This window comes from Sinohyriopsis cumingii, chromosome 15, assembly GCF_028554795.1.
Source record: "Sinohyriopsis cumingii isolate HCF-2022 chromosome 15, ASM2855479v2, whole genome shotgun sequence".
Classification (NCBI taxonomy): Eukaryota; Metazoa; Mollusca; class Bivalvia; order Unionida; family Unionidae; genus Sinohyriopsis; species Sinohyriopsis cumingii.
In genome coordinates, this window is record NC_142975.1 from 95,417,883 (window position 1) to 95,435,719 (window position 17,837).

The following is a 17,837-nucleotide window of genomic DNA, read 5'->3' on the forward strand; positions in this document are numbered from 1 at the left end:
ATGCAAGGAAGTTGTCACAGATAAAAACTAATGAAAGAACGAACAGCTCTTTGGACGAATATAATAAACAATTTTATATAGAATATATTTGTTTCTCACCAGATTGATCCAGTACGTCTTGCCATCTTCCAAGATGCAGGTGCATTAAGTCTCGAAGCAGTAAAATCCATGTACACACAAAACCACGCGCCAGAAATACCGCCCTATATCAGCCGCTCCGGGCTTAAAATAATGCACTTTCTGCTGGCATCACCAGTTTACCATTTTAAAAAATCACTAATAATACTAATAATTATTTTATGAGTCGTATTTATAGATATACGAAATTTACAGTGACGCTGCACAGTAGCGATGTTCTCACTGGATGGTAAACAATCAGAAGTCATGCGCCTTCTGCTTGGCTAAGCGTTTTGCATACCAGTCTACCGCCCAAACAGGGTCGCAAATTGTGTTAACAGTTCACACTGAGTGCAAGTATCTGTCCGATATTACCGACTTTGTGACGACTTTGACAATAACGCGTAATTCATCTCTTATGATCATTCTCAACCTTTTGCCAAAGAAACATTTCGAGGACTCGTGTGTGAGCGCTCACAATATAGTCCAGTCCTCAACATGTTTGTGTGCACTCAAACTCAGGTCCTCGCAAGTATACCAAAACACACCCACATACACACACACAAACATATATGCGCTCAAACACACACATGCATGCATACACATACATACACACACAAATGCACATACATACAGATACACACACATACAAGCACATACATACATACACACATAACACACATACACAAATGTATAATTTAGTCTGACTTTATATGTCTTTTACCAACATGCATGACATGGTGATATTTAATACCACAACGGAGAGGATCATGTAGGTTGTATCCTGTGTGTTTCCTTGTATATTAGAACTGTTTGGCATTAGGAAATATTGAAGCTATCATTAGAGACTAAATTTCAACAGAACCCAAACCGTATATATCAATTTACAAGCGAGTTTTAGTAATTTATTGAAAAACACATATCCAAACCATAATTAACACATAACAAATTGTTACATACATTACTGAACATACCACTCACATAGCGAAAACGTAGAATACATGAACAATTAAACAACGTTCGCTTTACGGTTCAAATTCCTACATCTACCACTATCCGCAATAAATGCATTCAAGTGCTTAGAAAAGGGTCGCAGCGACCCATACTGGGTGACAAAATGTTTTGTTTTTTAATACCCTGCAAAGCACCGGTAGCTACCCTGCACTATATATATTGAAGGAAAAGGGACAGTGTTTTCAAAGTGTATCCGGACTATTTAAAAATATAAAGTTTTCGGCTCAAAGATACGACTCATACAGTTAGGATATTGAAAATGTATTTAAGCGATATACTTTGGGAACGTACTTTAGTTTTTTTTCGTTTATAGTGTGTATAGTGTTTTGGGTCTAGTATCTTGATTAATTAGTGTTACCATTTAATATATATTGTGTATATTACATAGTTAGAGCGATAGCTATTATCAATCATTTCGGTAGATATATTATTTTCTGTGCCTTTTTCTTGCTTATATAATTACTACTGCCACGTAGACTGCATATAAGGAGGTTGATTAAAATCGTCTTAATGCAATTTGGATTGTATTATCCCTTGTCGCATGCAGATGGAGAAGAGCTCGGGTCTACTTGCTGCCTTATTTCTCTGCATGTAAGTTGATTATTGTAGAGCAATGGGCTAGGTTCGCTTTATTTAAAATATCTTTAATGTCAGAACAAGTCAATCCTTCTGTGAGAATAGCAGAGTCAAAAGTAACATGCACATAATGCAAAACTTTGTGCAGATCGTACTCTACTGGCAAATAAAGGACCTTGAATTTAGGAATTTATTATTTCGTGGTTAGATTGCGTTTTGTAGTTGCCAGAAACAAGGTGCTAAATTTGTAAATGTATCATGTCAGGATGGATACATTTTGTACACGCCAAAACCACACTCTTAAATTTCAGAATTCGTTTGAATGGGGCTGGATTGCGTTTTGTACATGCCACAAACACACTCCTAAATTTTAGAATTGTTAAGGCTTGAGTTAGAATGCGTTTTGTGTACGCCACAATTCACTAAAATTTCAGAATCGAATAGGTTGTGGATGGACTGCATTTTGTTCATGCCACAAACACACTATTATATTTCAGAATGTATTACGATTGGGTTAAGATTGAGTTTGGTAGCTGCTAAAAAAAACACATTTTAAATGTTCTATCCTTTATTAGCTTTGTTAAGGAGCACAGTAGACTACAGGGCTGAAATGCATTACGTTGGGTTTGGAATATATTTTGTAGATGACTGAATCATATAAATTTTGAAATTAGTCGTTCATTTTGCAAACAAACTTGAAGACGAGAAACGTGGAGCAATACGGGCCAGGGGAATGGTTAGGCGATTGTAAAAGTTAAATGAATAGACCTTTAAAGAAAATGATTTTGTTTATAGTCTTAAGCGTGTCACCCAAATCCTAAATTTCTGTCATTTCAGAATATTTACACAGCAAGGTATTACATGCGGACAGCTGAGGTAAATTTCCTCCACTCACGATTTCCATGTCTCTTCGAGTAGTTGTACAGTTCTTATTTTGATAGACATTAATGTGCCTGCATTAATATTTCATTGATATCTACAATCCTAGTTATATCTACATGTTTACACGTGTATTAATATTTACTTGGTATTGATGTGGTACTATTTATAATAATTTAGTATTCCAAGTTGTAATTTTGTCATTAAGGTATTTGTATGTCTTGGTAATACTGATGCATTCATGCTCAATATATCTTCAGTTTTTATGTTTTCGTTGTTCGATTGAGAGAGATTGGTGAGTCAAATTCGTTGATATCATATTCATATTCCTTTGATTGATAGAAATAAAATTAGTACGGTTGTCCAAGTTGTCTCCACCAGGTGTAGATATGGTTAGTTGATAGAAAGATATCAACGAAAGGGTCAAATTCGTCTATGCCAGGTTTAACAAAAAAAGAACAGTGCTAGAGACATTTTTATCTTTACCAGGTGTACATTGCACTGGTTAATAGAAAACAATCAGTTAGGTGGTCAGATTTGTCTACAACAGCTTTAGATTGCATTAATTGATAGAATGAGATCACTGAATGAGTTAAATGTGTATTTACCAGTATAGATTTCATAAGTTTATGGAAAGAAATCAGTGCGTCAAATTCGTCCGTACCATATGTAGATTGCATTGCCTGAAAATAAAACCAGTGACTGAATCCAATCCGTCCACACCAGGTGTAGAAAGAGACCAGCAGTGTGTAAGTCAAACTCATCTATTCCAGGTGAAGATTGCATTGATTGGTAGAAAGGGGTCCAGCGTTTGTGGATCCACTTTGTTTAAAAAGACATCAGTGATCCATCGTCGTCTATACGCGTTATGATATATTGAAAGTATTTAAAAAGCATAACCTAAAGCAGATTTTTCATTCAGTGGTACGTACGCAGGCCAAAGAAATGTATATGATATTTGTACGAAAAGGATGTGCCTGGCGTTTTCAAAACGTTTTCTTATTATGAACATTTTGAAACAGCTGACCAGTTTAGAATCCCTACAGTACCTTGTAATTCCAGTCATAAACAAAGGACAATTGTATTGCTTTAGTTAGACACATGGATATATGCAGTCATAGTTTCAGACGTTATATTTCCTTATTTTCATGGTTGAATTAGGTCGTTGTTTTCCTTCGGTATCGATATACTCGTGTTTCCATTGCCTAACGCAGTCACTATCTATAATACCAACACCAATCTGCACGTTGGGATTTCAGTCTTAATTAAAAGCTTCAGACAATGGTGATGACTCAAACTGTTGCATATGAATTGTTGTTATGTTGGGTTTTAAGTCAAATCAATACATTACTGACTATCTAGTGCAGAGAAAATAGGAGCAAGGTGCCTTGATCAGAAACTCACCCTGAAACCAGGCATTATACATACTCCTTAACTGAATTTCTGCCATACTATGCGATACTGAAATATAAATAAAGATACATCAATTCCCATAAAAACTGAGAATTTCAAGGAATGTATTTATTGTTACAGTAAGTTCGGCTTTGATATACATAACAAGTTAGCAGGACTGTTTGTGCTGACGGATCGAACAAAGAGGGATGGCTATATCAGTCTTGATGAATTCATCAGCATTTCCCTGGATAAAGATTTCAACGGTATATAGAATATGGTTTCTCATTAGTAATAACTATACATTGAAATTAATTTTATCAAATGACAGAATGACTATCATATTCATTTTCATACTTTGCCACAAATGTAATGTTTGGATAAGGCAAACACCCATCTTAAAACAGTTGCACGATTAAGTGGTTGTGATTGACAGTAAGGATACTAATCTGCACAGATAGACTTTGCCAAATCAATAACGCTTGTACCAGGAAATGGCCAATCAGAAACATTTGCATGACTAATGTGACTTAATTGCAGTACGTACGAACGTAACAATGTGGTGACGTTAATTAGAAGTGAACCTTCTTTTTTATTATGTTTATAAAGAGTAGCTGTTTCTCTTGGAAACAAATTTACTTTGATAATTACATAAAGTTGGGGCATTCATATATCAAAGCACGGATTTTCTCCATGTCAAAGCATTGTGCACATAAAGAATTATATAACATAACCCCTTATTGCACGAAGTATTCGTTGTTATTCGTAAATGCTGATATTGTATATCAGGTGATAACTCCATCTCAAGACAAGAGTGGATCACCGTAGATGCTGCACTTGGGATATTTGACGGCGCGACCTCCATCAGGATATTTCAAGCGTTTGACACAGATAATAATGACGCTATTACATTACCCGATGTTATAGCCACGTTCAGTACCTTTGATACCGCAATCAGTAAGTAAATTAAACATACATTAGAAAGCGTACAATAATTCGTTTTTTTACCTATAAATTCATGTAGACAAGGCAAGAGGCATTCACACCCAAAACATCGTAAATGTATAATAGGGCAGGACATGAAGTTTCCTCCATCAATGAAGAATACGGAAAAGGATTTTGCAAAAATATACAAAGTATAAAGGAAAAACTGGTGTAATGAATGTTGGGCCCTGCTGTGTCGGGCAGACGATAATCGACCTACATGACATATGTATGGCAAACAAAATGCGTCAAAACTACCGGTATCCAAATATAGTCACAACCCTAATTTTTGTCATATATTATTTTGGAGGCGAAACGATAAAATTAATTATTACAACTAAACAAATACTGGTATCGTTCTACATGAGTTGGCAATCGTAGAACAGCATTTTCAATAAACCAGTATTATATAGTCTATATTTGCTGCCTCACCACAAAATACCTGCAAAAAAATCATTTTTATTTTCAATTATTACCACCCTACACTCCACTCCACGAAAGAAAAATAATTTTCAAAAGCTAACACATTACATGTTTTATTTGTTTTTTAGACGGCAACATTTCTTTATCAGCCTCAAATCACATTATTTTCATTTTTACTTTATCATTTCTTTTATCATTTTTAAATATACATTTCTTATCAATAAAAATCATTTTATATTTTCTTCTTGGCACGACCGTTATTTTCGTTTTTTTGTTCCAGTACTTTTGATCCATACAATATGTCCTAAGGTGTGCATGATGCATCAACTTTATTAAACTTACTTATGTTTTTCTATTCGACAAATATGGAGCGAATATTTAATTCATTTTTAGACTATTCATTTTTCATGAATTATTCTTCTGAGATTGCGCTACCTTCAGATTTAAACAAGTTCGTAAAATGAATTTTAGTTCATCCGAAGCTTCATTAAAAAAGGGCATTGCATAACTTAAAACTAGCATTAACTTGTATTTACTTTAACTAGCTCATTACACGCATTTACACGCTCTATTTCTCGCAACATACATGAAAAAGAAAACCAATAAAATGAGGAAAATAAATTATAAGGTTACGGAACAACCAGAAAAGAAACGCTGTCAAAAATAATAAAGAAAAACATGTCAGGTTGAACAAAAAAGTCAAGCAGCGAAACATTCAAATTGGATAAAAAATACCAAAAAGGAGACATTAAATAAGGGCAAAATGTTAATTAGGTAATAGTTGAAAGAAGTCAGTATGAAGGAACTAACTAAATCATATGCATTGGTAGATTTTGTCGATATTGTCTTAGTTTAGAATGCATGTCTACATTGAGACAACTTTTATAATCGAGTGTTACTGATAAGCCGAGTGAGAACAGTGAGCGTGTACAACACGTAATGAAAGGAACCAGTTAGACTTGGCACGACAAAATTACATGAAGTCCCTTTCCAGACATGGCCAAAGAGGAAATGCGAAAAAATGGAGTAATTTACACAATTTACAAAGTAGTATTGAATCATCTCAAACACACGGTTACATAATGTTTATAATAAAAAAATTTTAAATACAATAAAGTCACAATCAGTCGCGGATATTGAAAGCACCAAAATTAAACTATTCATATTGTATGTTCTCATTGTGCAATTTTATTTTAATAGCACAAAGGATAAAATCTGACCAAATAATGAAGTAAGCAAATTGAGTACCAAAAAAAAAATAACGGATAGCTTACTTTCGAAGAATACATTTATTTGGATTATACAGTCTAATCCAAGGAAAGCAAAATATCTTGCTGAATCTTGCACAGCTCATACAAACAATATATTTATGTCCACACTTCTATACTTCTTTCAGGTAAATGTGAGAGAACGTTCTCAGAGTACTAATATTGCATCAACAATAAAAATTACAGAGAAAGATATAACTACTCTGTTACAAAAGACCGACGAATACAAAAAATAGTTGAGACTGTGGAATAAAACCGAGGGTGTTACAAGAATGTGTAAAAATGGACATATTTATGTTTTTTATTAATTTATTTATTGATTAAATTTTTTACTCATGAGGCTAGATCGTGAAATGATATGAATATGTCAGCTGTTAGTTAATTTCCGCTCCTTAAATGGGACGTGTTATTACCATAGAAAGACAACCTCTGAAGGGAATATACATTTCAAATCCAATTGATAATATAGATGTTCAATATACATTGCAGTATAGAGAATATATATTTGTCTTCGTCGACTAAAACCAACGAAAGCATTAATTTTCATTAATATCCAAGTGGGCATCACATATAAGAAAATAATAAGGCGTGTTCTGCACATGTAATTACATTTTAACGGATTGAGGTCTTTAGCTGGTTAAGACTATTACTAAAAAATCTTCGAAGTTGGGATCAACACTTAGAGACGCACGCATGTCCCACACATTAATAATTCTAGGTTCACGCACGTATTGCTTGTATTATCGAAGTTGGTGTTTTTGCTGTTGTTTTTTCTTGCATGATGCATTGTCGAATAGAACGCATATTCCAAACATCCACTGTGATATTTTCTCACAATGATTGCTGGTCGCCGCGCAGTACGCTGGCGTTGGATTTTAACTGGACTTTAACATATAATATGAATCTGTCCATGCTTCGATTTTGATCCTGAGTTGCAAAATTGTCAAAAGTCTTTAGAATCGTTTCAAAGGTTTCGTCCATTAGCACATTAATTGACGTGGTGTCTTTGCGATTTAAGATCAATCAATCACCTCTTTCATCCACGGTCTTAAGACGTTAAAAACTTCACCATTCTCATGGTTTGTCAGAATAATCAAATTCAGATGGGAAAAAATCTCATTTTAACCACTGAGTTGTCCGTGCGCTGTAACTTTGATATAGTTGTTAAAACTCATTCTAGAAGGAATTTTCACAGCGTCTTTAGCTGGATCGTTTTCGATTGGGATAATTGTCCAGTGATCGTCTAATTTAAACAAGACGTTTATGTAGTTCAATCTCATGGACTTAGAACTGAGGTCCATTTTCGGCAGCCGCAGTTTTGTTGATCACTGCGGTACGGAATCGACGCTCTCGTTCATCGCCTGTCACATGTGATATTTCATTCCGCGCGACCCCGATAGGAATTATTAAGTAATACTGCGCTGCTATTTCACAAAGTTCCTACACGGTCAAACGGCCATAACATTGCAACTATGTTGATTTTTCTCATTCAGGTTATTATTCGTATTCAACACTTTCGTGCTAGTTGCTTGAGGGTCGTCTCATGTGGAGTGTTATATACATTACAACATCAGTGTCTCACTAATAAATGTTTTTAGTATTATTTCTACTTAAACAAGATCACAAACTGCAATGGCTTCTATCCACGCTATTATTTTATTGACTTTATCTTTTTCCTCAACATAATCGTCAGGTGTTTCTACAATAGTATATTTGGTGCTACATTGCCTGCTCACGCGACATCATTTTAAGCATAGTCAAAAATTCAGACCAACAAGTAACGCTCGCAAATGTGCTATACATTATTCGAAATAGCACCTACTGCCACAAAGGTCATGTTATGTAAAACATACACGTATGCATTGATTACGCCCTGAATTCCACTGAAATTGTGATGCATATCGAAATGATTTCTGACACAGCAATATCTAGGGCAATCTCACAAGAATATGAACTATTCTGTCATGGCCTCCTATAAACAGAAACTTTTAGTATATATATATGGTCTTAAACAAACTAAAAGAAATAAGTTAGCCAACAAGTTTTGTAAGACTGAACAAAGAAATCAGTACTTTATGTCATAAAATGAAACTTTAAGAGGAACATACAATGTTGTGAATTAAATGCAAACTTAAAAGCCCAAACATAATGAATGCTCCGAATGAATTTCATGTTCTCGAATGTATTGATGTGTCAGCATTCTTAGTGGATTGCAAATATTTTGTACAGTAATTATTTAAATAAATTCACAATAATCACGTCTTTGTTTTCAAATGAAAATGAAAATGTGAGTACTTTGTAAATCCAATGAATAATCAAGCAAATGTGCCCGCTCAGCATTACACACAAATGCAGACTGATATTAAAGCAAGAACAAAGGAAATAAAAATTAATTAATTAATCAACTCTCGTCCTTATTTACACCCTGTTGACGGTCGTCGTAATATTTTCCTACCTTATCCATGTCACAACAACTCCTAAGTGAAAGAAGTCACAGAAACAAAAAACGTCACAACATAACCAACCTGACTGAACTATCCAATGGGGAATCACCCCAAACATGTAAAAAAGTTAGTTCTCAGGATTAATTTTAATCATTGTAAATACCTATTTATAACTCTTACCCAATATACAGGAACTCACCAAAAGTAAATAACACTATATATATATATATATATATATATATATATATATATATATATATATATATATATATATATATATATATATATATATATATATATATATATATAGATATAGATATATACATAACAATAATCAGTGACAAATAAATCTGCAAACTTAGGTAAAATATTTGTACCTCCATATCGGTCTAAAAGAGCACAAGTGATATATCACTAAGTACTGCACCAAGCTGCATACTTCCGTTCGCAGCATCAAATACAATAATCATGAATGCTTTGGAGTTATTGTACATCATAGCTGTGATTGATTGTTTCTATGGACAGAGAAAATGTTTTATAAAATCTCTCCCACGGATAGTGAGTACCAATGTCCTTTTTCTTAATACTCGTAATGTATATCATAAACTGTTCTCGCTATTGACATTACTATCGTCCTAACCATGTTCACTCCCTCGCCTTAGTTAATTTAAAACTTTTTGCACAATATCCAGCAATGATTTTCTCTCGCGTTTTGTGATAAGCCTGACCACACATATGCCGTTGTGCTTCCGATACATTCCTTACTCGATTAATTTATCAAGATAGACCGGATAAGTATTTGAAGACTCATTCCACATATTTTGAGCCTCTTTGACAATTTAAGGAATATAAGGGTTTAATCTTTTCTCTGGAGTTTCAAACGTTCCGTTGTTTTCATAATGTAATTCCCGCAGACATAATTGCATGCATACATACATACATACATACATACATACATACATACATACATACATACATACATACATACATACGTACATACACACACACATAAACACACACATACATACATACATACATGCATGCATACACATATGCATTCAGACATGCATGCATATATACATAAGTAAATACAGACAGCAAACATGTGTACTGCAGTTTAGTTTAGCTTACTGTTAATCATAAAATATATGTCAAAACGAAGCGAAAGCAGCAAGATTTTTTAACTTATCTAATAATTTAGTTCCTTCAAATAAAAATTTGAAAATTCGAAAGACACTCACAGTATTGGGTATTAAATCCTTAAAAATCCTAACTGGTATATTATGTAACAGAGCCTTCACTGTCCTGATGTACCACAATGATATGATTATATAGTCTTTGGAGGATATTTTAATAATCCCAAAGTAGTGTCTTAACCCAAAAAGTCAATGATCACGTTGTAATTAGAGCAAATAATTTAAACAAATAATTCCTCTAAATTTATAACTGAACGTAATTATAAAATGTAATCGTTGAATATCAAAGATTGATTTTAAAGAGAAACTAATTGTCGCTCACCAAATTTCTTTAAATTTAAGTTTATCTTGATGTGCTACGAAGTAGATCTTCCAACCTAAAATTTAAAAAGAAAATCTTATTTACGTCTCCGAATCATTGCACAATCAGGTAGGCAGAACCCTCACGTACGGACAATAATTAAGCACACGCTCTATGTGTTGTGTAATTGTTTCATATATATCACATAATCTCTGGCACAGTCAATTAAAAACATAGCCAAGCAAAGGAAACAACATGTTATTTTAGTGATTAGTAACCTTATTCCTTCAGTAGAATTTTAGTTTCACAGGTAATGAATCTCCACATATGCAAGAGAGTTAGTCAATAATATTGGCCTGACTCCAACAGTCACTTTTGTGGTTGGGTTGTGTGCGTAATACAATTCTAGTAATATCTGTTGTTTTGTTCACCACGCGGGTATTCAAGCAAATCATAGCCGGGTAAGTGTATTTGTACGAGTAGTATGATAATAGTGATTGTTTGCTTAACAATCTATGTCTAAGCCTTCAACTCCGCGTGACTATATTCTGGCTAGGGCTACACATGGTCTCTTAATTTGGCTGTGTTGCGCTCCAGGATGGAAATCAGTAGAACATTGGTCTAATATACCATAAATGCATTAAAATATGCATCATATTAAAATAAATAGGTAAATGTCATTCTTCCAATGACACTTTACATCAATAAGGTGGAAAGATGAACACGGAGCAACATTCGACACGATGTACTAGGAAGGTAATAATTACCATTATGGAACAAATGAACTCTATAATATATTTCTAAAAATGAGAACCATTAATTTTACTCTAACTGCGTCTCTGGAAGTTACAAAAAGGTGAAGATATATATTCCAAGCTAATGTATCAAATTTAGAACATAGTGAAATGTAATGAAAATACAAAAATGTAAATGCACCTATATAAAGTCTTCTCAAATAAGATCAAAGAAAGAATTGAACAAACTAGACAACCTACCATGTATTTTGCTACAGTAAGGTGTAATACATCTACAAAATATTCAATCACGAAACATTTCCTCAACATTAATCACCTATTTTAGGGAACGATTTTCCATACCACACGAATGAATTGAATCGGTACACATCTACAGACTTTGAACATGCAAGTTTTTCAGAAATTTCATTCATCCTTTGAACCTTGACAAATAAATGGTAGAATCAATATTTAAGACACTCAACGCTAGAGGTAGTTTTGGATCACATATATCTAATGCAGAGCAATCGTGACAAAGTAGAAACGTGCAAGAGTAAGACAAACACAGATATAGAATTACAAAAGAGAGTGGGAAAATACTAAGTGGTAGTTCAATGTATTTAAACAATTACATTTTAGGTTAAGTTTAAAAACTTGAATAGTTTGCGTCATATTTCAAAGGGACGAAATTACAGCATCTTATGAATGTAATACATCTCCATTTACTGTTAGTAACTGTCCTGATATTGCAAACATATTGAACAAGAAAAGCTGGAATGTAGTGCTAATGATTGCAAGCGATTAAAGATTTCGATACAATTTGTAAATGATGATTCCATGTAAAGATACAGATCAGGGACTCACATCACATTGTGTCAGTCAACAAAACACTACAGTGTGGATAGCTTCAGCTGCTTGTGTAAGCTCCTACTGGCATATTGCAGGTATATTTCCAGATTTTGAAAATTGCAATATGAAAATGCAACACTTTTAGATGATGAAGACTCATTACAAAATAAAATAATATATATACAGTGTCAAAGTTGATACTCAGCAAACATGGAGATACCTGCAGAAAGCAAACAAAAGCATGACAACCGTGCATATAAGTCTCTGCAGTCTAACTGCTGTTGTGATATCGGCTTACAAATGTGAATATAGCAAAGGAGTATGTACTGTTCAATACAAGAAAGCATTTTCATGAAATGAAGTGACATTGTGTCAGAGAAAGTTTATCCTACTGACTGCCTCTACGTCCTTCAGCAATTATATAAACGGAAGAGAGAACAGATAAAAAGGGTCAAAGTTTAAAGTATTGTACAACACTTTTAAAATTGTAAGAGATATTTATTTCAGAGCAGCTAGCTTACGAAACAGATTATAAATGCTTGGTAAAATATTAGCAGCAAGTAAATATTCAAATGTGAAAATTAATTTTACGGATGACTATAAAGGGTTATTTCTGTACTACCATGTAATATAGTTATGAAGCTGAAATGTTGCTGATTCAGGGTACTTTGCAAGTATTGGATAACATGCTCATGCAAATTAATCAGACTATTGGAGATTTCATTTTATTACCGAATAACATGGCTGTTTAAGAGTATTATAGTCCTTGTGATTAGGTATCTCTTTATGACACAGAAATATAGTGCTACTGATAAGGGTATATTTTTTATTGCCAACTAACATGGTTATGAAAATGAAGTATATTATTCGTGATGAGAGTAACATTTTGTTACTGAGTCAAATAGATATGGAACCGAACACGATCCGGATTAAACAACAATTTAAATATCTTACCTAACTCGTTTAAACTCGGCCTAAAAACTACTATCTATTTAGAGATGAACGGTATTTCAAAGAATGATAAGCAATCTCCAAAAGTCGAAAACAATTTTATAGAGAAGACAACATGAGTAATAATTATATATAAAGACAAAATGAATAATGATTATGCAGAGAAGAAGGATTATGATGATGATGTTACTTTGGAACACCCCACATCTTCCGAAGCATCTTATACGTTAAAATATGCTGTTACGATTCGACTTTTATGTTCAAATGACACAGGGTGATCAAGAAGTGTGACCTAGTCCATTTTAGATACGTGCAGACCAACAACATAGCCTTGGCGCACGAACGTAATCTAACATTGAAGGTAGCAATCATTTATAATGATGCCATTTGTTGGCTCGTGATTGTTTGTTGCCTATTTGAAGCCGTATCTACACCTCTGATTAAAAATGCTAATAACTAATTCTTTTATGACACATCAAGTAAATTAACATTATACCAATCGACTTTATATATTATAATTACTAAATATCTATCTATCTATCTGTGTGTGTGTGTGTGTGTGTGTGTGTGTGTGTGTGTGTGTGTAAGCATGTCTAATACATTTGTCTTGAATATTAAATTTTATCTCTCAACATGAAATTTATTTCTTATCAATTCTCTTATTCCTACAATGGTGATCGTCCAAATTTTGTCAAAGGTTCCAATAGTTCCAAATAATCCAGATCGGATGAGTGTCGGTTGGTCTATTTCGTTTTATAATCATTTGTTAATCAGGCAAATAGGTTTCTTCCTAAGGTGTTTGTTTCACGTCTCTCTCCTGTTAACTGTTATTCGAGTTCATTTTAAAAAGAGCATATGCGTGATACTGTCATTTAAAAAGCTTTGCATATCATCGTATTTCACATTCTTCGTGAGTGATAAATGACACTTGCGCGATTACTCAAGCGTGATATTCTAATAATTCTCAGTCTTTATGTATGGTACGTTGGCAATGGTCAATTACTACAACTTGATAACAGGGCATTTCTCATTCGTCCATTGTGGTAAATTGCAATAAGCGATTCCAGTCAGCTTTGTGTCATAGCATTTCTCATTCTTCCTGAGTGGTAATTTAGAATGCGCTATTCCTACAATTGTATATTCAGACCACTTTTCAGATTCCATTACTCTTTATTTATCTCTAACCTGTCAATATGTACGAATCAAGTATTGAATCCCAATATCATACCCAAGGAAACATTTAGTTGTTGATTTTGTACAACGATATGTTCATGTTCACAGTTAGAGTATACAACCTAACCTGTAACTTCAACTGGTATGCTACTTCTTCGGCATATCTAAACGCATTATTTATATATATATATATATATATATATATATATATATATATATATATATATATATATATATATATATATATATATATATATATATATATATATATATATATTCCACATAATTACTGTTGCATTTTTATGCGAAACGCTGGCATTCTCTTGTAGCATTAGACCAGTGTCATGCCCATCAATCCTTTGGTTTCCTATGTAGGTGTATACAGCAGAACTTCGAAAAGTCTATGGGCTCTGAAACAAGCAGTTTGATTAACGATTTCGTTTATGTCCATTTTTATACACTATAGAGTATACAGATCTAGATATATTGTTCTAACTGACTTAAAAATATTGACTTTGAAAGTAACCTGCCATTATTTGTATCCTTTACTTATTTTAGGAAAAGACGGAAAAATCTCTTTGTACGAATTTCTCATCGCCTATCTTCGTCTTGTAACAGCAATTCCGAACAAGAAGATTGCATAACATACCCAGTTTCACTGTTTGGTGCAACAACGGATATATCAAATTCACCATCTGGGTCTAGATTCAGACAAAATTATTTGTTTCAATAAATTGATTAGCCACCGTTCAAGTGTTATTTTTAATTTACATAGCATGACACATTCTTTATAAGTGGACGATTTTCAGGCGTGGATGTTAATAGAGATAAAATCATAACGCCACAAGTATTCTCTCTCTTTCTTTCTCTCTCTCTCTCCCTGAAAGTAACCATTGCTAAGTATTCAATCTAAGTCGTTGAACAAATTCATACATTAAAGTTTTCTGAGATAAAATACAACTAAAATATATATGCTGTGAATATTCAGAACTTATCCAACTGCGATTTTACAACAAAATATGTTATAAAATTGGGCATGTAAATCGAAAGGTTAAAATTTGGTTATCATTGCTAGTAACACGAAATGCTTTGTCCGGATTGTGAGTCAGTATGTATCTAATAACTTGAAAATACAGTAAACTTATTAAGCATTCTTCAAGAGGAAGACGTTAGATATCGTACTTTTGGCATTAAGCGCTGTACTTCGTTATGACATTAATGGTCATTCATGTGAGGATTCTTTCTATTTAGGCTACGTTTTCGAATTTGTGGGTTTGGGTGTCCGATCGACCATGTATATTTTCCTTTCTTCTATCCATTTCACAATAACAGCCTGTAAATAATATGTGCATATAAACTATATGCGAAATGTCGGTTATCACTCCAAGTAACACTAAAGACGTTTTTTCTTGTATTCTAGTCGACATATATATCTCGTATATGAACTTGGTTATAAAAGAACATTTTTGGTACTAGTTCAAGCAAATTAGATAATACATATCATCGTTGCTGCAAATACAATTGCTGAATTTCCTTATGGCGTTAATGATCAGTCACTTGATTTTGTCAACCTTGTGCTCCTCAGACTATTGTTTATGAGCATAAATATACACGTGTTTAATCTGAACATGTCTGGTGTAAGACTTTATTACCATGAAATTACATTTCTACCGAAGTACACGGTCCTTTACTTACCGAACTGCAAAGCTATTAAAGATTGCAAACGATTGTGTATTTCACCGTTTTTCTCTATTTATTTATTTATTTTTACATAGGTAGTAGCAATATAATCTCTCGCAATTCTACATAACGGTGATCTAAGGCCATTACTTTAGCGGATCACTGCTATATCACCACTGTTCGCGTATTTTCGAGTCTATAATGAGAGAATGCGAGAAAGCTTACCTGTTGTCTTTCCCGAGGTTCGCAAGGTTCCTACTCGATCAGGTTTATTTGCCATAATATAAAGCCTATCAAGTGCTGCAAAATAGTGTTAAAGCACAAAACCACAACCGAATTATCCGTCAGCATATTCATTATTGTAGTTGTCACCTTCATCATCATCCTCATCTCAGTTTCACACATTCTATTTCTCTTCTGGTTATTCATCTTCAGTTAGCTAATGGAGAATTAGTGTAATTTATTCGGTAAATTCCGAGCCAGAGGTATTTATTATAAATGTTAATCATCAGTTTTCTCATTCGTTTGATTATCAAATAAATGTATATAAAGATACTGAAATATAGAAATATACCAGAAGAGAAAAAGGCGTCTAAGATGTGGGATACTACTTTCAGTACCATTATGAGGATACCACTTTTGGAACCACTACATCTTTCATTTAGGTAGTACATGTGCCATTATACATGTTTTTCGATCTGAATATCCACGTAGATGAATTCCATCTCTCTCTCTCTCTCTCTCTCTCTCTCTCTCTCTCTCTCTCTCTCTCCAATGTTCATCTTTTTCTCACTATCAAGTTCAGTTTATCTGAAATGTGTTAAGACGGTTTATCCTCTAGTACACATTTTTTTTTTATAAAATGAGAATGGGTCATCAAGAATGCCTACAAATGAATCACCAAATAATAAAAAGCATGCTACAAATATTAACATAACTAGTTATAATTTGTATTACACACGATGGGTCAGCGACTCAACTGCAGGATATGTTCAATTATATATTACCTTTCACCCGTTGCAACTTTCTGTGTCCAATACATGTTTTCTGAACAACGAAAGGTACACATTTTTGAATAAGAATGAATATTGGCAAGCTTTCAGATTGCACATCACCTAAATTTCGATTATGACTTGATCTTGATTTGCGATTAACATCAGGTAATGCCTGATTTGTCCATCTTTCTCAGACATGATTGATCATATGTCGACATTTATATGCAATCAATATTTCTTCTTATTCAAAAATGTGTGCTTTTGGTTGTTCAACGAAAAAAGAACAATATCAACCCAAATCTTAGCACTTACTGTTGTTCACTGATGTTACGGTCCAATCTATGTTATACTTCTGTATTACCCAACCAGAACAATGATGACTGAGGAACAAATGTTTTAAAGAAAATAGCCATTCCTTCATTTTAGCATGAAAACATTGACAAATACACAGTCTAACATATTATATGTACAATGTAAATAATTTATATAAACACTCCATGTTATATCATTAATGTAGAAGTGAAAATTCATCATATAGCTGTTGGTGTTAATTGCAAAGACACTGAATGGAGATTTGTTCCTTTAAAAACACATAATATAAAAAATGTTTTCTTTGTAAATATATGGAAATATTTCCCTCGTGCAGTAGAATGTTTTGTACTGCCACATTTTACTTTCTAACCGTTCGTTTACCTTTTATAATGTTTCCTATTTACATGTGATTTATTTATGTATATCTACTCAAACATACGTATATATTCTATATATTTTAACGTAGAATGTAGATAAACAACTTCACAAATAACATCAAACGTTGTAGATTCTTTTACTTCCCAATATTATGCAGTTTTAGCAAAGAAT

At 33.3% G+C, this 17,837-nt stretch overlaps 1 protein-coding gene across 1 annotated transcript; it reads left to right on the forward strand.

The window, feature by feature from the left end:
• Positions 1-1,621: 1,621 nt before the first annotated feature.
• On the forward strand, positions 1,622-15,048 carry LOC149782350 (uncharacterized). The gene is made up of 5 exons (XM_089934867.1): positions 1,622-1,722; positions 2,545-2,583; positions 4,120-4,244; positions 4,768-4,935; positions 14,860-15,048. The coding sequence occupies exons 1-5, from the start codon at positions 1,673-1,675 to the stop codon at positions 14,943-14,945; spliced, it is 468 nt and encodes a 155-aa protein (XP_089790993.1). The 5' UTR covers positions 1,622-1,672; the 3' UTR covers positions 14,946-15,048.
• Positions 15,049-17,837: the final 2,789 nt, after the last annotated feature.